Raw genomic sequence first — 26,381 nt, forward strand, 5'->3', positions numbered from 1 at the left:
GCAACCCAACACCTTTATGCCGAAGACGCACTTGATGAGGGGGTGTTGAAGGGATGGACCAGAGGTGCTTGGTTGCTGCTGGAAAGTTTTTTGCTGCATTAGGATATGTGGGGTCTGAACACCCCTCTCTGTATGGAAGGGAATGTGCGGATCAAGTGATGGTGGTGGTGAATTCAGCACACGGATATCTGATTTCTTGGCAGATCTGACACTGGGAGTATCTGGACTGCTGCCTGCACCAAGGAAAGGGGTCGGGGTGACCCATGCTTGGCCAGTGCTCGTCCAAGCCGTGTAATATGAGCCCCTAACCTGCAGACAGATTTACCAGCCCTGAATAATGTCTGTTGTGCTGCAAGATCTTATCTCCCTAATAGTCTGCAAGAGGGTACAAATGAGAAGAAATAAATATGGCTCTTGCTTTTGCTTTCCCTGCCTTTGTAGAACAGTGGTTTGTTCTCATTCTCCCTGCTGTGTTCCTTAGTGCTTTCCAAGGGGTGAGCTAGTTTGTTGGAATTTTAGGACCAGTTAGGACCAGATTTACTCCTACTTTCTTGTTTTTCACCCACATAACTTGGGGGTATAGGAGGAGGAAGGTAGAACCTATTGGAAGAAAGAAACCACTTGCTGTGTCCTGTAGCTCAGGTGGTTTGAAACTCCAGTGAGAGACACAGAGGAGCTATTGTGTAATGTCATTCAACAGAAATGAACAGGCACCAACTGGACAAACGATACCAAGTTTTTTGTGTTGGTGTTGCATCAGGACCACTTGCATGGAGGGGTCAATATGCTCTGCTGCCGAGGCTTTGATACTTGGCTCCTGAAGCCTCGAGTTGGGATGCTGGGAAGGGGCCACCCTGGAAGCCCTAGGGCCTGATGGAGGGCTGAGGGTGTCTCACCTGCCTTCAGGGCAATGAACTGAGGGTGTGTTCTGTAGGCAATGCCAGCTGCACAAAAAAACCAATGTCACGTGGCCATATCAAGGGTGGAATTGTGGTTTGTGCTTTCCTGTGACAAAATTTAGGAGTAGTTTCTCAAAAAGCAGTAATGTGTATGAAGACAGAACTGTTCTTGGAGTCGCTGCTGTGTCTGTTTCTGGCTTTGTGCAGGGAAAGGGCACTCTGGTGAGGCACGCTGAACTTTTGGACTTGGGCGGTTTGAATTTCGTGCATTGCTTAGCCACGTGTGTGCAAGCCTTTCTGTGCTGCCCTTCTGTCCCATCCATCACCATAAAACATTCACCAGTAGGAGAAGAAGACAGAGTACCGCAGGTAGCAGAGGAAAAATTAAACCCTTGAGCTTCTCTAGAAGTGTTGAGTGAAAGTCTGTGTGATTGTGAGGTGCATAGCTCTACGGAGGGGATAATTTAGACTCTAAGGAAATGTATGTGAGGCTGATTGCTGGCCTGATGCCAGTCACTGAAGGGCACCGGAGGCTGAAATGCCGGGCAGTGCTGGTACTGCTGGCACTTCAGTCCGTGACGGTTGGGTTGCACGAATTATCTCTCTGCCTTCCAGCTAATTTTATCCTGGTGATTTTTCATGAATCATTTCCCATCTCTGTGGGTTAGAAATTAAAGTGGAAGTATGCTAGCCAGCATAGCCACATCTGCTATTTAGAAAGCAGTGTCTGGGGTTTGCTTCCTGCCCACCCCCACACCTTCCCTTCCCTTTCCCTTTTTTTTACCTCCACCAGTGTTAAATGTATTGAAGCACCAGCGTGACCGACCCATGTAGGGCAGAGGCTGGCTGGAGCGGCTGGCCTGCAGCGGGGCCCCAGGCTGGCAGGGCCTGGCAGGTGGCTTAGTTTTCTTCTGCGTGCCTTGTGGAATGTTGATGGACCTCTTGTAAGGGTCTGTTCCCTCTCCCAGCATAGAGCTGTGGCCTCGCTTCAGACTTTCCGTCTTTCCACCAGTGAGAATAGTAGAAGATCATCTGAGCATGTTCCTCTGAAGCCAAAAAAACATTAGATTAATGAGCGAGTATCTGGAGCTTGTTGATGTTCATTTTTTGTCTCTCTTCACATATTGCAGAAAGTCCAAGAGGCTGGAAGGGTGGTTTGGTGGGACAGTCCTGAAAATGGCTGTGCAGATGGGCAAGGAAATGATGGCTTGGGTGGCATGGCATCAGACCTGGGTAAACGTGGAGTGATTAGTGCTTGACACTCATTGTTATGGAAAGTGTCTTACATTTCTCAAACAGTATTTTGTTCTTTGTGAAGCTTACTGTTGATCTAAAGAAAGTTATGTATATATGATGTACTTAGATTTGATACAAGTTAATTCAGTGCATGAGAACTCAATTAATATCTAATGTTGGAGTAAACCAGTGAAATACAAGTGGCTTAGGAGCTAAAGGTAGTGACTGATAGGGAGTCGGCATCCAATACGTAAACTGAAGTGGTATAAACAGTGAGGAGGGTGAAGGATGCTCTGAGCTAAAGGACAGTATTAGTGCATAAATAAATCAGCAGTGGATTAAGATGAGTGTACAAAGTAGTTTTTCATCTCTGAATGATCAAGTCTCTGTCATTGCCCTGTTAGATGAGGGGAGCATATAATTGAGCTATTTTAAGCTAGAGTTTGATCATTACAGAAGAGTCTTTGCAATACGATATGTAGTGCCTGCATTTTTAAAGAAGTAGGCTTGATGACCCTTCCCTTCAAGTGAGGACAAGAGAAAAGCCAGTTCTGTTTGACACCTATTCCGTGATGTAGAAGAAAGTGTGACTCACCATTGGTGAAATGTGTAGCTGAAATGTGTTTGGTGATCTGGAACTATTTATGGGAACAGAACAGCTATGCTATTAGTTTTGGTAGGTGGACCTGCTGAGCTAACTCCACTTTTCTGTATGAGAATGGTTTTATGAACTTGGAGAGGGTGACCTGAGCATAATCTGTGAAACTGTCACTTACAAGACATAGGGGTCAGAATGGACAGGCAGCTCTCTGAAGCTTTCTGTACCAGGTTCTAGCAGAAAAAGACTGCAGTGAGTGTGGACATGCTGGCAGGGATGTAATAATGAGTAGGGTCAAGGAGAAAGTTTTATGTCTGCAGTCTTCATGTTTATTTCAGATTCAGCCTTACATCAGTGTGGCTTTCTGATGCCAGCATCTTAAAATAATGTAGGGCAAATTGGAACAGTGACACAGAAGATCAACTGTGCTGCAAAAGGTCCTGAGGGGAGATATATCCAGGGCTCAGTTCTGTATGTTTTTGTTCAACACCACTGTCGCCATCTGAACACCTTTGAGTAGTGCCTTAAGGAACAACACTTTTGACTGTCACTTGATGGAGTTCTTGTTCTGCCCTTGGGGAGAAAAATGCTGGTGGAAAGGCATCTTGTTTTAGTACTGGATTTTTCTTCCTGTTTAACTTCGTGTATGTAGGTGTGTATTTTTGTTGAGGAAGCCAAAGGCAAACAAGTGCAACTGGCAATCCTGACCAAAGATGGTGAGGTTTCTTACAGCCATTAACTCCAAAAGTAATTCTCTCCCTTTGCTTAAAGCAGTCTCTCGTTATGCTCAGTGCTTCAGTCAGTTCCACAAGGTTGCAGGGCACTTTAAAATAACTGCTGACTGGTGCCCAAAACTGAAGAGATTCATGCATAACTTGTCAGCGACAGCAATTAGCAGTTGAAATGAAATTCTCTTGGCTCCTCTTCCCCTTTCTTGCTAGCCTCAGAGATTTTTGTATAGGCTTTATAGGCTAAAGGTAAGGGCATGTGAGATAGTAAACTGAAGAATACAAGATGTAAGGGGTCCATAACACCACTTGGTTTTGCTAACTCAAAAGAAATTTGCAAATACCACTGATTAGTTTAACTTTTGCTAACTCAGAAGGAATTGCTTAGTTTAACTTTTGCTAGCCCAAACACATTCCCAAAAGGAAGCCTTCTCAAGTCAGCAGAATGGGGCCAATGAGAGAACAATGGAAAGGGGAACAAACAGGATAAGAAATTGCAGAGGCACGCAGGGTGGGAGAAGAGCTCAAAATTGGGACAAAGGTTGAAGGGACATGGCAAGGAAGACTACTGACTTCATCCAGGGATGACCACCAGGTGAGGAGGAAGACATCGAGCCTTTCTCCGATGGCCACCAGAGGAAGCTACTGCGCATGCACCAGGGGGAGGGACAGTAAGTAATGAATATGTCAGTAGGTCTTAGGAAATACTGCTGAATATGTATGGCCTTGGCTTATAAATGTATCGAGATCCCACTTTCTGGTGTGCAAGCTAGGAGGAGCGATCCCCCTTGTTCCCAGCGTGTGGCGCAGCGCTGAAATAAAAACGTATCTGCTCTTACAACCTTACGTGGGTTAGAGAGTTTGATTCCGCAAATCACATGGATTTGCAAGGGATCAGTCAGGTTGACCTACTTCTCTCTTCTGCCCTTAAATTACAAATCTGGGAGATCTGTTCTGAGATCCAAATACCAAAGATGAGAAGTTTCCAGTTTATGAGAATTGTTTTCTATATCTTTTAAAAACCACAAGTCTCTTGCAAGTTCTTCCAGTTACAGTGAGCAGCTGTCTTTGCTCCACAGCACTCTGCACTGTTTCAGAGGCTTGGTTTGCATGGGAACTTCACTTTATCAGCATCCTGGTGTGCAGATATATTCTTACTCAACGCTTGACATATAATAAGTTGCATCAAATCATCCAGTTTGCAGAACCTTCTGTTAATCCATAATGCTTCACACTCTTGGATCAGCAAAGGGCAAATGCTCTGGGCTGGCTGGAATATAGAGTTTGATGTCAAATCCTGTAAATTCAGCAGTGTGTTTTTCACCTTGACTAGAAGTCACCATAATTTCAATAAGACAAACTAATTTAGACTAATTCAGGGATTAGTTCAGAAGATCTTTTCTGCCTTCCTCCTCTAAAGTAGGTCTCTGTGAGGTAGATGGTGATAGGTTTTGATGGTGTGTTTTGTCAGTAAACCACAGAAAGGCAAGAGAAAGAAAATGTCTTGCGTCTGCTTGAAATGAAAGTAGGAGATGCGGAATTTCCATGCCTCCTGGCTCCCTACAGTGGGAATGGCACTGGGAAGTCAATGTCACAGCACCCAAATGCTGTTATCACAGTTGCTGGTCTTGAGCCGGTCATTGAAACTTCACAACTCACTCCCTGCTGTAAAACAGGTTCAAGTCCTGTGATTTTAAAGGATGTTCTCAAAACTTCTTCAGAAAACTCTAACAAAATCGGTGGTGCTTCCAGTTATATTGTAGTCCTGATCTTACTCAGTGTTTTGACAATTTAAAACTGAATGAAAATGTCTTATGCTTTTGCTGAATTCATGGCTACTGACTGTGGTGGTGTAATTGGCAGCAATTAAGCCATGTCCTGTTTGTAGGCCACACTGCTCAAATCCAGAGTCACCTGTGCCCTGTAATTTGTATTGGTGAAGTTTGAATGTGTGAGTGCCCTAGCTTGCATCCCACCGCGGGAGGCTACATTCAGCCCTGCTTTGCAGCTGTTAGGAAAGAGCCCAGTGCTCACCAGATGGCCTTGCAGGAGGCAGGCCACCGGTGTGTTACTATGTTAGGATATGTTGGGGCACTGCTCTGCCGTGCCACAGGGCAGCTTCACCCATAGGAGCATCGTACTTTGGCAGAGGGGTATTAAGCCAAGGCATGATAGTGCGGGGTCAGGCATGCTGTGGAGGGTCCTCTTCAGAACAGTTTGCTTCTCAGTCTTACTCAGTGGGGTCTCTTGAGGTCTGTGTTGGCTGTGCTATGGGCTGTGTGGCCAGCTGATACTTCGTTAAGTGGCCTGTAATGGTTGGCATGGCCAAGGACCTTGGTAAGTGTGTACATCTTGAGGAAAACAGTCTCCCAAGGTCGTTGGTAGCTGCTGGGGGGCATCTCAGCCCTGAATGCGGTGCTTCATTCCCTGCCTTTACTCGTCAGTAGCTGAGTGTTCTGGATTACTATTTCTGGTAATAATATGCAACTGGAGAAAAAAAGTATGAATTAAAGTCCATCTTAATGCACGGGCCTGCACTTTAAAATACTATACAAGCTGTGCAAGATGTTAAAAGAAGAGGCAATGACCTCTAGAAGGCCAGCAGTAAGAAATAGAAGGAATGAGCTGAATAGTGAGGAGGGGATGGATTCCTATATGGCTATTTCACATACAAGAATGTCCAAATCTGGGAAACATGCCAGTAAAATGTAAAATTAAAGCTCTGTTTTGGAGCCTGATCCAGGCAGATAAGAGTCTGTGGCTGTTAACTAATAACTGCGAGAGGGGCAGTGATAAAGGCGGCATTCTTGAGGGCAGGAATTCACAGGTTTGTTCATGCCAGAACCCATTTGGATTTTTTTCTTTTTTTCACGCATTTAACGTCTCAGATATTCTGGTGTTTTCTGTTTCCTTTGTTGTTGGGGAGATGATAATGCCACAGGAGATCTTTAGGGGTGTTGTGTAATAACGTTACAGGTTCTTGCCTACTTTGTAATGAGAATGGGAGACACTGTGCAGCAGCTGTGTTGGTGTCCTGGGTCTCCCTGAGGGATGTTGTGCCTCCTACCATGACTGCCTTTCTTGTCCGGAGGAGCTGCTGTGTGCAAAGAACACCTGGATCTTCACAGCATCCCTCTGAGCTAAGGACTGACCTCCCTAACGTGCTACTGGGAGATTGCAATAGGCTGTGTGCACGCTGGCCTCAGGAGGACTGTCTTGGTGGCCGCAGGGATGTGTGTATCCTGGGAATGCCTTTGGCAGCTAACTAAAGCAGCCAGCCCTGCTTGTGCTTACATGCTGCTTCTCTGTTATCTGAAATCTCCAGAGGATCTTCATCTTTAGGTATAAAAAATAATGAAGTGAAGGAAGGATGTGAAATGTGTGGAGTGTGACAGAATCTTGCAGGTGTGGAAAATGGCAAGCAAGAAGAAACAGTGGGCAGTAAAATTAAGAGAAATTAACAACGGCTTTACATGCATCTGAAACTAGAAGAGTCCTAAGTGCGGGGTCATCTACAGGCACCTGGAACTGGAGAAATGGGGAATATTTCTTCCCTCGAGGACTGGTATTATCATCCAATTAACTCAGCCAGTTACAGCAGCAGTGCAATGCTCTCTGTTGTAACAGTAGCTTGGGAAATAACTAAACAGCTACTAAAGAAGAACATTTTTAACTTAGCTGTTTTGGCTAGCCTGAATTAAGGGATGTTAAAGTGCTGTCTGAGCAGTTAGTTCTCTGTGGGCCATAAATACTAAAAACATTTTAAAAAATATGTTCATAATGAGTTAGACTTAAAAAAAAAACTGTTCTGTGCTAGCGATGAAGTCATAAATAAGTAAGCTAATAACAAGTTTACTCTGGCCAAACTGGGATATTAGGTTACCTTCTATCTGATGTAGGCTTCCTGTTGTTGGGGTGAGGCACCTGTAAAACTATGTATTAATGGTAGGGATTTGGTTTGGTTAAAGGGGACATCAATTGTAATGATCCATCTGTACAGATTTTTGGAAAATAGGTATTTTCAAACATAGTGTGATTTTTGGTGACACTGCTGTGGCTTTGTTCAATAAAGGTAAACATGTTGGTATGCCTTCAGCCTTTAGTGCATAGAAATTGTAGCACAGGTTGTTGGAATAAGCAGCTAGAATGATCCAACATGTTACACTTGGTGAGTGAAAACATGACCAAATGAAAGGTTGCAGAGTGGCAACAAGAAGAGAACTGTGCTTGTTGTGCATCTCTATCAGTGTCTGCTGGGATTCATTTTTTTGACTCAGTGTTAATCAACAAGTTTATCAGTGTCCTGGAGAACAGCATGAAGTTAATTTTTATGATCTTTGTGGTCAACACAAAGTCTGAGAGAATCACAAATGATGAAAACAAACAAGCTAACAACAGGCTTGGGATGTTACGTTTACTGGGTAAGAAAACAGCAGTCTAGGTGAACCAGCGGGATACCCAGAAAAGTGGGGAGCAGGGATGGCCACCTGGCAGCTTTGCAGGATCAAGGACCCTTAGAGCAGTGAGGTGTTTTGTCAGACATAAAATTCCAGCTGGGCATGGTTAGAAAGTAAATGTGCGACTTGGACACAAAAGTGTAAATCTTGAACAGGGAGAGTGGTGTCTCAGCGCAAGGCACTGCTTCAGCCTGTGCAGGAACACAGCTGTCAGGAATGTGGCTGATAAGTTGTAGTGACTTCAGGGAGGACCATAAGAATGAAGGGCTGGGAACTATGCTGTACAGTGGGATGGGAACCTCCATTTATAAAACCATCATTGGATTAAAAAAATAAAAAAATTTCCCCCTGCTCATCTTGGAGGTATGCTGTAATTGAACCAGGAATTGACTCCAGGAAGTGCCCCAGCCTGTGCTGCACAGGAGGTCAGCCTGCACAGTCCTGGCATCCCTCTTGCTTCATAAAGCAGGAATCCCTCGAGGAAGAGGAAGCCATTGTCTGTTCACAGGGACATATGTCTGCAGCTCTTCCTACTAAAGAGCCTTGGGCTTTGTGGGCATTTAAGTTCCAGATGCCCTGTCCTCCAAACTTTTATTCCGACAGCATTCTATGCAGATTGTCTGCACCACTGCCAGCATCCGCCTCTCCTGTGCCAGCACAGGCCCCAGAGCTACCAGCTATGGGGCAGCATCCATTTCTTTTTGTTCTTTAAGCAGCACCCCACACACATACATGCAGCTGCTGCTTTTTTCCTCCTGAGCTGCTTTTCTGCAGATTTCTCAGGAAGACTGTTGATTCTCCTAGAGGAAAGCCAGTAGCCTCTAGTAGAGACAGGATCAAAAAGCTTTATTCTTGCTCTGGAGAGTGCAGATTAGGGGCTCACTCTGCTGAAATGCTGAGGCAGCCCCACCACTTTTCTTCTGACTATGTATAGTAATTTGAAAAGAAAACATATCTTGTGTTGGACGTCACATAACATGGACTCTTAAAAGTGTGCATGTTTGCATCTATCTGCTTGCACTTTCCTTGAGGCGTTGCTTTCAGAATGCTGTATGAATGTTAACTGGTGCTTCCTTGATGCACATGTGATAAAGGTCTTTCAGCCTGCAGGTTGGCATGTGAGAAGTCGAGCTGGAAAAATTAATCATTTATTCCCCTAGCACAAAGAAGGGCTGCAAAGGCTGGGAGTAGACTTCCTTCTTCTTGTAAACAGTGTTCAAGTGCAGACCAGATTTCTACGGTGCTCAGTCCTCCACAAGTGTGTGCAGCATAAGAGAATTCCTGTCTTCAAAGACTTGTGGCCCATTAACATAACTTTTAAAAGTATCCAGAGTCAAGTCATAATGACTTCCACTGGCTTTCTTGACAGGAGTTGGCAGCTCAGCTGCTGCAGCCTCTCCTTTCTCTCCTGCTGCAGCAAAAGGGGAAAAAGGGGGTCATGGGGACTTCTGGGGAGCAGCTGCAAAGCTGTTCAATTTGGTATCAGGCTTCAGAACAGCCAGTTTATGTGGTTTGGAGGAGATCTTAAGATGAATGGAATGAAGAGACAAGCAGCTGTCACTCAGCCTTATTCCTTGTCTCGAGATATGATGCTTTGATTTGTACTGGCCCTGCAAAAAAATCTTAGCTAAACTAATTCTGAATTATTATCACTTTCTGCATCAATATTTTCTCTTCAGCAGCACCCTGTAGCAAGAAGTGTGGGAGGTTAGCAGTTTGAAGCTTTCTGCCTTAGAGGTTCCTGGCTCGTGCGGAGAGCTAAGGGAAAAGCAGCCTGTGTTCTACAAGGGTAATGGTGATCACTCACCTTTATTCATTGCAAGGGATGGGAAGGCTGTGGTAGGCTACCTGTCTGTCAGAGATGTCCAGAGCACACAGAAAGCTCCATCTTCAGATGTGATAACTTGCTCTGTTCACGAAAGAGGACTGGCATATGTTAGATTTGTAGACAGGGCCTGGTTCACACTGCCATTTGCATTCCTCTTTCTTGGCAGTCAGGCTGCAAAGACTTGCTCTGAAATAATCATGCTTGGTATTTCAGTAACACAACCTATCCATAAGTCTTAAATTCCATGTGTAACATTTTCTGTAGAGCATACTTTGCATTCCCTGTGCCTCAGGTTGCTCCGCGGTGTTTCACATTCTTCACCTGACCTGCAACTGAACTGCTGCTTCCTTCTCACGGCAGGAAGGAATTTACACCTATGCGTGTGTGAAGATGCCTTGGCATTGTCCTGATGGCTGTTCTTATTGCTGTGGGGAGGTCTGTTGGTTGGATTCTCGTCTGAAGGGGGAAGGTCGTGATTTCCTGGCCACTCACTTTTCTCCTCCCTTCCTTCCTTTTTTTCAGAACATGAGTGAAAACTTGAAGGACTGTTTGAACCAGACCCAGGCTTCCTTAGGAGAAATGGTGACAATAAAAACAGAGGCCTGCTCTCCGCACCAGGACCAGGAGTATGGACAGCCTTGGTAAGCAGCTGAGTTTTAGTCAAATACACTCTCCCCTTTTTCTTCTTCTTCCCCTTGGGGTATACTTGAACCTCACAAAGTTGTTAAAACTCTCACTAGTGAGATCTCCCTTGAGGTGTATGGCAGGAATGGTCACCCCCTCATGTGCTAGGCACGTGTCTGCTGCATGCTCTAGTTCACATCCAGCCTTGTGGTGCTGGCTTGTGTGGAGAGCCATGCCTTGCCTTTGGCCAACACGTTCTGGGGCTTTAGTAGAGCGAAGCAGCCTTTCTGCTGGTGGGAATCTCTTCTGGATATTATCAAGTGGGTGGGCAGGCCAGCTGCATGTTATGCATGCAGATTTTCTAACTGAAGCCACAAACTTCTGTAGGCTTTAGTCATAAGGCATCTCAAATACTGTCTTTTGCCAGCTTGGGTTACAATTTGAATCATTTCTCTGCTGCAGGTATGACGACTGAGTTGCTCAGCCCCCATGGACTCATTTTTCTGTTTCTGTGTTTGGTTTTCTGGGTTTTAGTAGGTTAAAGTTGTCTTTCTGTTGTTTTTCTCCTCAGCTCTGGAAGGCCCGATCCACAGTCCATGGATGTGGAGCCCAAGAAACTGAAAGGGAAACGGGATTTGATCATGACCAAGAGTTTCCAGCAAGTGGATTTCTGGTGTAAGTGTACTGTTAGTGAGAAAACAGTAGTACCTCTGTTTGTATAGAGTTCAGGCTTCCCTAATTGGCAGCCTGTTGTCTTGGAGTAGGAAGCAGGAAAGGAAAAAGCCAGGGATAGATGTACCTGCTCCCTGAAGAAGACAAATTTGATTAGGAATGCCATCTCCTATCTCCAAAGCAGGATGAAGGACATAGCATGAGGGTATTTCTCTTCAGGGACATTGGTTTTCCTTCCCCTCTGGTGTGTGATCAGCAAATCTCCCTGCTCTGACTTTGCAGACAGTGAGTGGGTTTCACTGTACATGGAGCCATCAATGGTAAATCAGCATTCACTATTGGTGCTTGCCTGAGGAGAGAGAGAGACGTTTTCCTGTTAGAGCACACAGGTTTGGGATGGACAGGTTTGAGCTGGGGCAGAGCAGTTGCTGAGAGGCATGTGATGAAACAAGTGGCAAGTCTATGTGGTGATGGGGATTACAGCTCTACCTGCCTTGGCTGAGCTGGGGATAGAATGGGAAGGTGAGGTGAGCTGACCTCAGCACCACGTGTTGTATGAGCCAGAGTGGGTGTCATATCTACCTGCCCTAACCCCTGCTCCCCTCCCTCCCACAGTCTGCGAGTCCTGCCAGGAGTACTTTGTGGATGAGTGCCCCAACCACGGTCCCCCTGTGTTCGTCTCTGACACGCCAGTGCCTGTTGGCATCCCTGACCGGGCAGCACTGACCATCCCGCCTGGCATAGAGGTGGTGAAAGAGCCCAGTGGGGAGAACGACGTGCGCTGCATGAATGAGGTGATCCCCAAAGGTCATATCTTCGGGCCGTACGAGGGGCAGATCTCTAGCCAGGACAAGTCTGCAGGATTCTTCTCGTGGCTGGTGAGTAAGCTGTCTCCCTATAGAAATGACTTTTGAGCCCAGAACTGGCGCTTAGTGGCTCATGGAGCCGGAACTTAGCCATCTCTTCCTCCTTCCCTGAAGCTCTTATGCTGATCCATGTGAGTAATAGGCAAAGATCAACCTGCCATAGTGATTATTGACTTCAGGGTACAGATAAGCAAAAGGAAGTCAGATGTCATGACACTAGATGTCATGACACCAGCTGTATAAAGCAGAGCTTGTGTCTTCTCTCTCTCTTGCATGTTCTTCCATCCCCACTCAGTCTTAGCTTCGTCCAGTGCAACCTCCATTCTCATCATCACTTTGAGAAGAAAGACCATATCTGGAGATTGCAGAGCGCTCCCTTGAGCCTCCAGCATCCTTCCCATTCAGCTTGAACAAGGCCCAAGGGGCCAGGAAAGAATAGATGCAGCTCTCCCAATCCATCAGGAACTGATCCAAATGCACCAAATATTATCTTTTTGATGATACTAGTATTACAGAATTCTGTTAGCCTGTGAGGTTGAGATATCACAGATATCTCTAGAGATAGAGACATCAACAGGTACTAATTATTGTTGGAAATAAGATGTGGGACTTGAATTCTAGGTGGGAAAAAAATGAGAGCTTCTAGTATGAAATGCTGCTCACACTCTTGTAAAAATAAATGTGTATGTCAGCTCTGCCCTGTAGGAGAGGTTAATCTTTTGTATCTGGGGACTTAACCATTTTGTCAGCTGCATCCATAATTCCGTGTTACAGATGCTTGTAATAGGAAGAAATTTCTTAGGTCAGAGTCGCTTCCACGCAAATATCCAGCGCAGCAGTCTACAGGATTGGGCAAGTTTAGGTTCATGGCATTGTTTCATGATCTGAACTGAGGCTGGAAGTGAAGCAGATCTGAAAGTTGAAGACTTCCTCCTGTCAGAACCAGCCAGTTTACATGCTGCATCTATTCTGTTCTGCAGATAGTTGACAAGAACAACCGCTACAAATCCATCGATGGGACAGATGAAACCAAAGCAAACTGGATGAGGTGAGTCCAGTTCTCTTCTGTCTACCCTTCTGGGGCTTTGTGTTCCAGAGAAAGGCCATAAAATACTCCGTGTTTTGTGTGACAGAAAAACAAACTGGAACAACACAGACACTTCCACAGAGATTTTGCGTATGCTCTTTCAGCATCTGCTGTGTTGAGAGCTCCTTCTGAGTCACTTTCAATGACAGGAACTAAAACAAGGATGTGTATAGAGGATGGCTATTTTCTGGAATGAGGACAAATGATAAAGAGAAAGTGTGTTTGTTTATCCACCCTTACAAATGCTGGCAGATATCACTCCTCTTCATTTTTTTTTTTCTCTCCTTTCTTTATGTTCAAATATTTGAAAAATGCTTTGCATAATCCCCAAAGTAATTTATTCTGTTTGGGGGTTTTGTCCTCTCCTATTTGACAGACATTGAAAGAGGTGCTTTTTTTCCCGATCTGAGTTTCATTTGAAACAGTTGTCTGTGGTGACTGTCATTGGTAGTGTCAGCTTTGCTGTGTTATGAGGAACATGGAGTGAGCTGCTGCAGCTCCTAATGCAGGAATCGTGAGTGTGCTTGCGCTCCCTCTGCTGGCCCAGGGACTCGAGGAAGCTGGACCCAAATAACAGTGTTGAACCAGGAGTGCAGCTGGCTCTGGTTTATTGACTGCAGCGGTAAGAGAAAACGTCTGAAAAACAGCGCAGTGCTTCAAATATCTGCATATGTAGGTCACTTCTGCAGCCTCTTGAGGCAGAGGCAAAGTTCTGAAGAGTCCTAGTAGATGTGGTGAGTCACTGGACTGGGACATCATTGCATACTGTGGCCTGTCCCACATTCGGACCAATCCTGCTTTCAGGCGTTGAATTTTGGAGGCAGCTGTTGTCAAGAAGGCATTTTCTTATAAGATGAAGTTAGTGTGGAAGTTAACTGGTTTGTTGGCCTAGATGCCTGAGAATTTCTATTGTCAGTCATTATGGGCACAAAATACAGGTAGATGCAAGACCAGTGTAGCTGATGAAAGCTGATTGCACCAACTCTTGCTCCATTTGAGTCTGTACATCGATAGCAGCTGTTCTAACAGGTATGCTTGTGAGGTTTAGCAAATCTAATTTTTATTTAAGTATTCCAGCCATTACAGCAGTTTACTAGTGGATGAGAAACCCTTAGTCCTATGCTGAGACTGGAGTTGTCACTCCAAAAAGAAGCAGCTGTATGGGGGACGGTTAGGCAAAGGGAAATGTATCATGAGTTAAAGAATGAACTTCAGAAATCTCACAGATTTTTTTCTTTGTTTATATCGCTTCTTTATGTGGTCTGGATGACAGTGAAACTGGGGAAAACAGACTTGGAAAGCAAAAACTGTATAATTAACTGTTATTTCTAGTACCACCAACATCAGTTTGATATCTGGATTTATATGGGCACTACTCATGGTCCCAGCACCAAAGAACAGAATGTTCTCATTTAAAAATGTATTTGCCATCATTACATCTTAAGATGAGTGTGATCTGGGCCATTTTTTACAGCCTTGAAAAGCAAGGAGGTTGAAATTGTGAAAAGAGTAGGGGAGTTAAGGGAGTGTTTGCAGCTCTTCCAGGGAAGTATGTCTTTGGAGGACAGGCTATAACTACCTTACTTTTTTTTTTTTTTTAACTCTTGAAAAATGTTTCTAATAGTATTACTTGGAGTTTGACTGGCAGTACATGTGAAGATACCAGTCCTCAAAAGTCATTGCTTTTGCACATTACCAGCTTTCAAATAGAGATGCCCTCAATATCCTGTGTGAAGACGTTACGTGTCAGAGATTACCCACAGAAATCGTACTTGCAGGACGCTGTAGACAGCGCTCTTTTTGTTTTTCAGATGATGCTCTTTGCCATCACTCACAGATGGAGTGCTTTGCAAAGCAGATCTACTCACCCTCTGGGTAGGTGTGTATGGCACGGGAAGGGGAGCTTGGTCTGACTCCTCTCTCTTCTTGTAGATCTGGCTATTGTTTTTGTTGTTTGACTGCCACACCTGAGTCCATTTTCATGTTCCCTCTGAGAACAATTTGTACATCACAGCGCTTGCTGTTTTAAGTTTACCCAGGGCAGTGGAAGGAAGGAAGGAGTACAAAGCATAGCGGATGGCGTGGCAATGGTAACATCCTCTTGCCCTTTCCCTCTTTAGTCAGTCAAGAGGCTCCTGATGCTGAGAGCACATTCTCCTAATCTGGCCACTGGCGCTAGAGTAATCCTTTGTCTAGCATAAAGCACTGCTGTTTCTACTACTGTACAAAACTCCTTTGGCTTTGAACTGTAGGGATGTGTGTAAACCTCTTCCTCTGTCATTTTGTTTCTGGGGACTCAATGACCAAATACCACAAATCATGGTGAACCTCAGACAAAATTGTTGCTTTCTTGGACACAAGCCACCAGCTGTTGCTCCTGGTTGCTTCCGAGGAAGTTCTGTTACTTGGTTTATGGATATATTACTTAAATAAATAAATGAATAAATAAATAAATAAATAAATATGACCAGAAACTGAAAGATGCTAAGAAAGAAAATCCAGGAAACACTCCCACCATGTATTTGTATCACTTTTCCCAGACTAAGGTGCAGGATAGGAAGCATCTGCCGACGGGTAGTGCCTAAACAAATTGTTGGAGTGCTGTCCCTCGTGTGGAGTTTCCAGGCTGATTTTGGTATATATAGTCTCTCCATTCTTACATGTGACTATCTCAGTTCTCAGGTTTCTGGCACAGCTCAAATTCATCCTATCCCTCAGCCCCTGTGAAAAGGTTAGTGCAAAACTTCTTCATCTCTTTGTCCTTTGCCTTCCTCTCGGTCTCCTTCTTCCTCCAAACACAGTGACAAAAAGGCCATACACATTGTTTTGTGCATCTTCCTATATTCTCCTTATAATGGAGACATTTGCATGTTGATCTACAGTGAATAGTAGAACTTGAAAGGGACCTCTGGAGATTAGCCTGCTCAAAACAGGACCGACTTGGGTCAATAGATTCTTAGTAATTAACTGCTCTCTCGATTTTTACAGGACCTCTTCAAAAATAAATATTTTGTATACATATGCATACTTACACATATTAGGATTGCTGGCTGTGTGTTCAGCAGGAACAAAAACCACCAGCCTATACATGAGTTATTTTGTTGAGCTTCATTTACTGGTCTCTTGATAGAAGGTTCTTAGGTGTTAGAGACAGAAAGCTATGCAGTGCCAATGGATTCTGAAGTGCTGCAGGATATAATCACTGTAAATTTCTTTTCCCAGCACTCTGAAGAGATTACGTGCTTGCTTCTTAGAGGCAAAGAGAAGTAGAGCTATTTAATGTTTTTGTATAGTGTTTAAGTGCCCACTGTTGATGTAGTTTACAACTTCACTATTGGTTTGTTAGTTGTACAGTCTTGCACTTTCAGATTGATCTGGGTTGAGCTGTAAATTTATAGCCTACTGCTGGGCCTCCTCTGGAACCTGGTAAAACCCACTCAACATCCCCATAGATGCCTGCAGCTAACAGTGACTGCTTCTGGTGATAACTTGCATGTTAGGGGAAGTGCATGAAGGGACAAAGATGACTGAGAGAAAGCAGTAAAACTGTCTGCTTTTTTAGGAGGAGGAGGTTAGTATTCCCACTAGGAAGGTAACATTAATTGAATTCATGATTAAAAGTGGCCAGAACTTTGTGTGGCTAGTTCAGTATTGCAGTACTTGCATAGTCTCAAATAGTTTTGACTAAAGTCCTGCTGGAGCAAACAGGAGGAAGCCCTGAAATCTGAATATCTGAGTCTACTCCAGGTTGTGCTGAATGTGCTTGATGTTTGGGAAGAGCAAAAAGGGGCGAAAATTCCCCATCGATGCAGCTGTGCTGGTGGCAGCAGCCATGGATTCAGCAGAGTAGAGAGAGCACGGATTTCCTAACCTCATTAGAAGGGTCTGAGCAGCTTCAGAGTGAATTATGTTCTGCAGGCTCTTCTCTAGCAAGGGACACTTTTCACTTGAGCAGCTTGTCATTGGGGGGTTGTTTCTACTGCAGGAAGTGTTAATGGTTCTGTGGGTACTTGCAGAGAGTACAGGTTGAAGCCTAGTTTTACTGGTTATGGCATAAATCACACAGTAAAAATACCCTTGCTTAGTATTTCACGTAGTCTTGTACCTTTCTTACAGTGTTCAGCTGGGAGAACTCCTTTTCTTTTAAAATTTTTGTCTTAAGATCAGTGTACCAAATGCTTCGCTGGCTCGCTATTGGTTAATTACCATCTACCTTTAATGCTCCTTATGTCCCTAAATAAAAGAAGTTCCACCAAAATGAAGCTCTGTCCTGAGCTTGAGGACACAGCAGTGAGACTCATTAAACTGAAGTGTACCAGCATGAAAGAGAAACAAGGATGATGGCTGACAGGAACTGCTTTGCCTTTGCATAGCTTTTTCTTAGTCTGCAGACCAGAAGTGTGCCTTTCACTTCTGCTGAGCCATGGCAGAGCTGAAAGGCAGGAGGTTCCAGCAGGGCCATCACCAGTGTGGAATGAGTGGGAAAACTGCAGAGGCCTTTGGCTCGTCCCAACTTTTCAGAAAGTGTTTTGGGGTTGCTAACATCTGACTGTGAGAGAGGACATTCAGCCAGGATTTTAGGATTAAGTGTAATTTCTTGGAAAAGGAAGTTCTGAGCTATCCTAGTGGGAATTTTTTTCCCTAAAATGACAATAATACTAACGACAGCATCATTGCTTCCATTTAATTTGGGACCATAAAGAGAAAGCATGTGAGAAAGCAGATAGATATTCACTCTCACAGTGACGCTTCAGAGCAAACTATTAAGATGTTTTATTTCTACCATGTTACCTTGTTACCTTTTGGTATCCTTTTTAAATGTCAATTTTCTAGGTTTGTAGTAACAACTTTTGGGAGTGATTTATGTTAACACTGAAGTGTTCTACCTCAGATTTGTTGTGTTCTCAACTAGAAGTCCATGCTGACACAGACATCCTTTTAAAACTCTTCCTTTTAAAATTCCAAGAATTGTATCAAGTGAACACCGAAAAAGGTGACCTCACATTACAAAAAAAAAAGTCATACTTGCTTTTAACTGTTTGGAGACACCTAAAAGCAGACCTTTTAAAGCACATTTTGACCTCTTATTTCACTCTGCTGTTATTCAGACGAAGGTAGGTGTTAGGATTTCTCCATGGCCCAGCTTGTCCATGGCTGCCTGATCTCTCCAGAGCTGCATTGCTTACTTATGCACAGGTTTTCATTGCCCAAGCTGTGGTTTAGTCCTCTGTCAAAAATCCCATTTTGTTTATATGTAGAACAGCATATTCACACAGTCTGTATTTTCCTTCCATAGGGAGTAGATCTGCTCTTTCCCCCTTCCTGCCCCCGATGAAAAGCAGTATTTAGGACTAAAACTTTGTGTTGTTTTTTGTTGTTGTTGTTGTTGCTGTTGTTTGTTTGTTTTTCAAGTTCCCTATGGCTGTGGCTGGAAAAACTAACACTGCTCAACCCCCTCTGTGCCCCTTCCCCCCCCCCCCTCCCCCCCAAAAAAAAAAAAAAATTGTTTTAAATTGCTCATTCTCAGATTGGCTACTTTTTCTTCTCAACGCACTTAGGCTACACGTTCTCTTAAAGCACCAGGCTCCTGTCAGCAGCAATGACAGCAAAGCCTGGCCAAGAAAAGCAAGTGGGTGGCCTCATTCCTTTTGAGAACAATAGGAAATGGCAGCCATTTCTGGTAAAACAAAAGCTTGCTCTGAAGCAGACAAATGTTGGAAGCTCAGTACCCGCTGCTGAAGAAGAGACTTTTCTTTAGGAAGAACAAATTACAGTAATTGCCCATGGTCCTACTTAAGATCTCTCTAACCTGGAAAAAAAAAATCCAATTTAGTGTAGCCTCTGTAAGATTTGAGTTTTAATAGGTAGGGTGATGTAAGTTTGTCTTGCATGTTCTGCCAGGCAGAACAGTACGGTGTGTTTCAAACCTTTACATTTCCTCAGGAATCTGTTTTCAAGCATTGTCACCGTAGAAGCTAATTCATGAATTCAATTGGAAGTCATCTTGCTTTTTTTTTCCTGTACACAATCTGCAGCAACTTGTAATGAGGAAGTACTGAAATCCTCATATGTATGCTACAGCATCAGGCTAAGTGTAAGATTTCGTTTTAATTGTAAAGCTAGGAAGGCTCTTTCATACTGGTCTCGCTTGGTATTTGTTTTTTGTTGTTGTTTGTTTTTTTTAAGCTTGAAAGTTGCTTCTTAAAAACAAAGTGGCTACCTTTTCGTGGCACAATTGAGAGAAAACTGAGGTTGTTGCAGGTGGGGGGGAGCTCGATCCCACCAAACTCCTCTGCCCAAGTGCAACACTGGTCAAGTTGGATGGAGGGGGATGCTTTGTGCTGATTTCCTTTTACCCAATTGTGCTTTGTGGGATGTTCAACTCAAGGAACATGGCTGAACGAAAGAGGAAGCCCAAGTTTTCCAAGGAAGAACTGGACATTCTGGTCACTGAGGTGACCCGAAATGAAGCCATGCTGTTTGGGAGGCAGACAGTGCGTCTGTCTCATGCTGACAGGGACAAGATCTGGGAAGACATAGCCAGACAGATCACATCAGTCAGCCAGGTCCCCAGATCTGTAAAAGACATTAAACACAGATGGGACGACATGAAGAGAAGGACCAAGGACAAACTGGCATTCATGCAGAGATCCCTTTCTAGCCCCAGCAGCAAGGGGCGGCCCTCAGCTATCGTCCTGACCGCCCATGAGAGAGCTATCGAGTCAGCGCTGCATTCATCACGCCATGTGCACAGCTTCCGGAGAGCGGATCTGGATATGGTTGACAGCCTGTCAACAAGCTGTAAGTATCATTGCCTTAACACCTCTTTGTCTTATGCTTGCCTATCTCAGTTTGACACTGGAAGAGCACAGTGTGTTTTGTGAGGTGCTGGGTTGCCCGTCAAGCCAGGTCATGCTGTAGTGTTTTGTTTCGAGGCAGTCTTGCCTTCTCTGGTGATTATGGGATGATGAGATGGATTAAAAGAAAGTTGAGATCATCTTCTTTATCTGATTATCTAGTCCTTTTCCATTCTGTCTTCTAAGGGTAGATATTGGATTCCACTTTCTTAACAGCTTGTAAGCCTGAACTAATCCTATGAGTCAGAGAACAACAGTAGCTGAAGAGCAACTGCCTCCAGTCTGTGAAAGAATATTTGTGAAGGACTAGGATTTCTTCATCTTGCATGTTCCATATTAGAATAGCAATGCTCTCAAGCTGTGAGCCTTTGCCTGTCACTAGTGGATCACTGCATGGTAACTATCTTCAAGGGGGGCTTTTTGCTCTTGGGGGTAGCTCAGCGATTCTCAACAGTTGGGCTATGAAGCCAGACCAGTAGTGATTTCTTACTAGTGGTCTGAAGTCTCACTGCAAGTGCTGTTGGAAAAAGTAGATGATAATGGCTCCCTTCTCGGCTCTTCTTTTGAGGAACTACTGTCCCTGCTTTCTAAGTTAATCTTCTTACGCTATAACTCTTGGACACTTTCCAGTGCTGAACCACAAGCTGATTTTTGAGACTTTTCCCAGTTGCATACATGTTTTCTTTGTCTGGAAGTGCAACTTCTTGGTCTGTGAGCTTTTAGGGATACACGGGAGAGAAGGAGGGCATAACTTGTTGGAAGTAAGGAAACTAATACTTCATGGATGGCACTGTCCTACCTCGTTAGATATTAACTTATATCTGACATAACAATGTTAGTAGGAATGCAAGGACAAAAGCTTATATCTGATGTAACAATGCCAGTAGGAATGCAAGGAGAAAAATCTTTGAAATAGACAATTGGTACTTGGTCATTCTTTACATTTACCTTGGAAGCCAGTTGCTGTGTTTCAGAGGTAAAATTAATACACCTTCAGCAAGCAGGGTAGGATGCAGTTGCAACAAGAGAAATGTAATCTTTTCTTATGCTTCGCATGGTTGCTCACACAAACTGGCAAATTGCTAGACATTTATCAGTCTAATAAGCAATTTAATAAGAAATAAACTTCTAATAAGAAGTTTAATAAGAAATTTCCAGTGATGTTTTGCTTTGGTTTTTGTTTTTCATCAAGCACTTTCCTGGTTGCTTCTATGCTTGTCTGTCTGGTTACCTTGCTCAGTGGTGGCAAGCCATGCGGTTGCCTTGCAGTACAGACTTTGTGAGCAGTGAGTTCTATGTCAGTGTCTTGGTGATGAGGATGTAAGAAATAGTATGGGTACAGCGATTCTGCATAAGGTACAAAATACGTCAGGGATGTTTTGGAGCCGGACTAATGGCCAGGAGCCTTCGTCTCTCCAAAATAATGGAGTGTTCCAGCTAGTTGTGGTTTTGGGGAAAGTGAGTCATTGCTACTGTCTGAAATTGACTTCTAGTAATGAGTAACATTATTTACAGGAAACCATGGCAGCTTGGATTCCTTCTCTGTTGGCTGAGTTTGCCTGTTCTTCAAGCCTCTTGTAACTAGGCTTGTCAACCAGCTGTTACCATTGCAGCAAATGCATGTTGAGTTACTCACCATGAGCTACAGGCTGTGGGAATGGGGGAAGACTTTTTTCATGTGCTTTGTGATATCTTGAAACAGAAGTCAGAGTTGCGAGGGATTTCACGTTAATGATTCCTGCTTCCTCTTCTGTTTAAGCTGACGAAGATGAGGAGATGCCAGGAACTTCTCAGGAGCACCACTCCTCCTCGCTGCAGAGCGCCAGTGTAGAAATCAGCCATCTCTCCGGGCCCTCCTTCCTTCACACCTCTTCCTCGTCGGAGCACTCAGAAGCTATCAGCCAAAGGCAGGAACTGCACCATCCTTCACCGCGCGCCTCCTCGTCCTGCAAATCCCCACGTCCCCAGACAAGAAGCCCGCCTCTCTCCAGCTTTGATCGCCAGCTTCTTCATTCCCACCTGCAACAAACAGACCTGTTCAGGCAGTTCTGCCAGGAGCTGGTGGCTATTCACAGGGACATGGCACAAAGCATGCATGTCATTGGTCAGAAGATGACCGACCTCACCAGTCAGGTTGGCCAAATGTGCCAGGCCCTATCGGACATCCGTGATGGGGTCCAGAGTTTTCACAGGACACAGAGCCCTAGTGTCACATGGAAGCCTCTTCTGCAAGCAGCTTGCTCAAAACCACCCCCTGAGCCCAGTGCAGAGTCTAACCAACTGCCTCCAAAACAGACAGCTCCTGCATGGACTACCAGATCACGAAAGAGAAAACACCATATTTAGTCTGCTTCATATAAAGTAGAGAAGGTTGCCCTGTTCAGAGCTGCTGCATGCTCGCATGGCCTCTCCATGTATACTAGAACTATGTGGGGAAGGTTAACAGCCAGCCCCAACCCATCTGTCCCTCTGCTAGCGTCTAATAAAGCACTGTGAATTACAACAGCTGAATTGTACGGCTGTCCCTCTGCACTGACAAAGAGGAATCTCAGATCTTACAGGGTGTGGGATATAGGGCATTTTCCTATTCATAGAAACTAGAAGATTTAACTATTTTCCCCATGCTTTATATGGTTTGTAAGCTAAGAGATGCAGTAGGAATCATTATCTTGATCTCTTTTTGTGCCTGCAAAGCTTTATTTACTGAGACTATGTCCTAGAGAACTCCTTTTGCTATCAACCCACAGATTGACCCTACTACTGCCTTCCCATCATCTTCCTGCAAATTACTATATGCACAGTGCAGAGTCTTAACTAATAGATGCATCCTTTACAGCTGCAAAGTTTTCTTGCTCATTATTTTTATCTTGTGTTCAGCAATAATGGGCAATTCAGGGCTTACTGTGACTGTTAGGCGTAGGTTTGGGAAAAGGTATGTAAAAGCAGAGCATATGCAGAGGGAAAGGAAGCAAGCACAATGCTGAGAGATCTTTCTGCTGTCAGAATGACAGGAGATCTGAGCTCTTTGTGGCATTAGACTGCTGAGAAGGGCTGATCTGATATGTGCCTGCATGCTGCAGTACCACATGCATTTAAGTAAAAGAGTTTAATCTTTTTCTCCTCCAGTCTATGTGAAACTTCCATCTGCCTTTCACAACTGAAGTTAAAATACAATCATTTCGTAGTGTGATGGCTCTTAAATACAATTATATCATATTATTTTCTTTTGCGTTGTAATCTTCAGTTTCGAACCACCTCTCCTTCATAAAATCTAAGAGCTGCGTAGAAATAAGGGAAGAGACAGGGCTTTTGCCCTCAAGAAGAGTTTGTTTGTGTCACTGTAACTCTGCTGACTTCAGTACAGTTGCTTCGGACTTGCTCAGTATTACTTGGGATGGAATCTGTGATGTTGTCTCCTATTGTGAAAAGTTTACATCTAAATTCCAAGCTATATAGTTTAAGGTCTTGAACGTGTTGGCTTTGTACTGCTTCCTAACCCCATACATATGCTGGAAAGAACTGTTAAAATGTTTTAGTTGCTTTAGTGCTGCATGATGTTTCCATGTACAATCCTAGTTCTGGAAGTAAGCTATAATAATGTTGCCTCAGGTGGAGATAATGTATTTGGCAGCTCTTTTTACAGCATGGCTGTTCTCTGCTTGATTTGCACATCTGCACCTACTGTGCTGCCCCATGTCTGAATATATCTGGGCCATTATCATGCCATGCCCAGCGGGGAAGAAGGGTCAAGGTGGTACCTACACACAACTAGCACACCACTGTGGGCTGTCCTACTGTGGGTACAGATGGCTTGCAGAAAACTATTCAAGTTAGTGTGATTGCCCATTGTCCTTCCACATGCGAGCAAAAAGCTGTATACATTTCAGCAGGAATTGAACATAGGCAGCATTGAATAGCAGAAGGGTGTCATATGTGTTCTTGGAGGATCTTCATCAATCTGTTTGGCCAGTCCTTTGAAAGTACAGTGCACTAGCTTCTCTGATGACTGTATGTCTCCTGTGTCAGACATTCCTGATGTGCTTTTCCTTTTTTTTTTTTTTTTTTTTCTTTTCTTTTTTTCTTTTCTTTTTAGTTGTTTTGTAGTTTTAACTCCAGTAACTTATTTTTAGTGGTGTGGTAAAAGGCCCTTGTTTAAGGAAGTAGAGCTCTAGCAAAGAGAAAACCCTTCCTTCTCAAGGATGGCCCACTTTGGTTTCATATAGAGGAAGCTCCTTGTAGTGCTAGTGCCAGAGCAGGGCACTTACCTTCCTGTGAGGACATCCTTTTACTTCTCTTGTACTGTTTGTATTCTGCAAATGTGGTCTCTTGAAGGCGATGTTAGAATGCTAGAAGTGGATCTAATAATATAAATCATAGAGAACTGAAAAATGGTGATGTGTTTTAAAGGCTTTTTGAGTCATTACAGTGCTGCTGCTATATATCAGAAATAATATTTTATATTTTTATATTTGGTCCCTTCTGACGTTCTCCCAGGAATATACTTGATACAATTAGCTCCTTTGATGTTGTCTGAGGGGGGAGAAGTTTCTTCCATGCAGGAAACCTCAGGTCAGCAGAGAAGGAGGCTCCCTGCAGTGCTGAGCACTTGGGGGAGTTAGGAGTGCTGTTGGCATCATCGCTGCCATCAGTTTGCCTGTGTGCAAATGGCTGTAGAGAGAGAACCTGTTGTCTTGGCACAGGAACTGTGATCAGTACAGCCCCTCAAAAGGGGGATTGTAGATTGTTTTCCCCCAGTATCCTCTATGGACTGTTACAGATAGGCTCAGATCTGGGGATTTCTTGCCTGCCTTGTGTGGACCTCTCAGTGGAGTGGCTTTTCTGTAATGGCTTGCAAAGGATACTTACTCTTGCACACAGCATGTTAACTGGCTGTTGAAGTAAGTGCTCATATCAAATCAAATCTTTCCTCATGTCTTGTCCATGCAAAAAAAAAATTCTCAAAGTATTTTTGTTAAGATTCCAATAAATATATAACACTTTTAACACAGCTGCTGTTGAGTCGTTTGTTTCTCTCAGCAAACTTTGGTTTGAACACACATCAAATCACTCTGGATCATACCCATCACAGCTGATGGATTTCCTCAGGAGTGCTCAGCATCAGAGAACCAAGGTGGAGTGGTGTGGTGGCACTCCTTAGGCTTTAGCGTTTCTGCAGCATCTCCCTCTGCAGAGATGCTCTCCACCTCCATTTTGGAAAGGCCTGGGGCCTTTTCTTGGTGGTATTTTGCACTGGCAGGATGTCAGCAGAGTATTGCTGGAGCCGGCCAAAGGATGAGCTAGCAAGGAAGGGGAAGGCATACTGCAAATCCTGGGGAGAGGGTTAGAGACCTGAGCCCCCAGCTTTGGGGGGGTCTCCCTTTGCTCTTCACCATCTCTCTTGGCTGCTGAAGCTGGGGAGAAAAAGTACCCTGTCAGCTAGAAAACACTTGGATGTTGTTTTTTTTTTAAAGTGTGCTCATTGGACTAACCCAACATTTGACAGATTTGTTTCTTGAGAGAGCTGTGGTTTAAGAAAGAGTGATGAGCTAGAAGCTGCGGGAAGAGTGGTGCTGCAGAGTGAGGAACCATGGGGTTGGTCCAAGCCTTGCAGCAGCAAGCAGGAGCTGATAGCTGCTCTCCTTTGGTACCGGAACCATCACATGGCCTGTCCTGAGCTGCCTGGGCAGAGTCTGTGTTGCTCTCGAGCCTTGACATGAGCTTGGTCCATCCCAGTACTGGGAGGTCTGTGCCTTGGGGCAGACAAAGTGACCTCTTGGCAGCTCTGGGTGGCAGGGCCTGCCACAGCAGTGGTCCCATCCCAGCTTCTGAGGGGTTTGAGGTCTCTCATGACACTCTCTTTCCTTGAGGTGCCGTGCCTCTCTCAGATGTCAGATGTCTGAACCAAGGTGGCTTCTTGCCTGTGTGCTATGAGCGTTAGGCCAGAGCTCTCCTCAGCACACGGCTCATATCCCTGCCTCACTGAGCAGGCTCTGGGTTTTGCATGGGCTCCTTCTGTCCAGCAGAATGCTCCCACCTCAAACCCATGGTGTGTGGCAGCACCTTGCAGCATGTTAGCCTGACAAGTGATATATAGATTTGTCACAGTCCTTCCTAACCTGTGTAATTTATGCCTGTAGGGTTAATGAGTCAGGGCTGGGCAGCGTTGGTGCGAAAGTTGTTCTTTTATGTGGATGATCTCATCCACATTCATGTTACCTCAGGAAAGCATTGCAGATATAAACCTTCCTTTGTCAAAACCAGTTCCTAGCTGCCAGCCGCGCTGAAGAAACACAGTAAAGGCCAGATTATTCAGCAACTGTCAGCTAAGGGCTCTCTCCTGGTGAGGTTTCCAAGAGCCAGTGGCCATCAGGCAGGAGGTTGGAGCACATGGCTGGTTGATGTGCTGCCAGCAGGCAGGGGGGACTGCAGGGCATGGGCAGCAGGGGGATGAAGAACAGCTGCAAAGTCTCTCCTTGCCTGCAAAGTCTCTCCTTGGCTGTCACTAGAAAGCAGCCTGGCATTTTGCTGG

The 26,381-nt window shown here is 44.5% G+C and overlaps 1 protein-coding gene across 6 annotated transcripts in view; it reads left to right on the plus strand.

Annotated features, from left to right (window-relative positions):
- The window catches only part of PRDM11 (PR/SET domain 11), a 41,406-nt gene that overhangs the window by 4,903 nt on the left and 10,122 nt on the right, over positions 1 to 26,381 (plus strand). For 4 of the 6 annotated variants that reach the window (XM_052693402.1, XM_052693401.1, XM_052693405.1 and 1 more), the window contains exons 2-5: positions 10,269 to 10,387; positions 10,942 to 11,045; positions 11,658 to 11,920; positions 12,889 to 12,956. In XM_052693402.1, the coding sequence (XP_052549362.1) occupies positions 10,272 to 10,387; positions 10,942 to 11,045; positions 11,658 to 11,920; positions 12,889 to 12,956 (551 nt within the window). In that variant the 5' untranslated portion in view covers positions 10,269 to 10,271. Of the gene's footprint in view, positions 1 to 10,268; positions 10,388 to 10,941; positions 11,046 to 11,657; positions 11,921 to 12,888; positions 12,957 to 19,383; positions 19,797 to 21,611; positions 24,861 to 26,381 lie in introns of those variants that run through there. The other 2 variants (XM_052693406.1, XM_052693403.1) reach the window with 2 other exon arrangements.

Source organism: Tympanuchus pallidicinctus, unplaced genomic scaffold (assembly GCF_026119805.1).
Source record: "Tympanuchus pallidicinctus isolate F22 unplaced genomic scaffold, pur_lepc_1.0 scaffold3, whole genome shotgun sequence".
NCBI classification, from domain to species: Eukaryota; Metazoa; Chordata; class Aves; order Galliformes; family Phasianidae; genus Tympanuchus; species Tympanuchus pallidicinctus.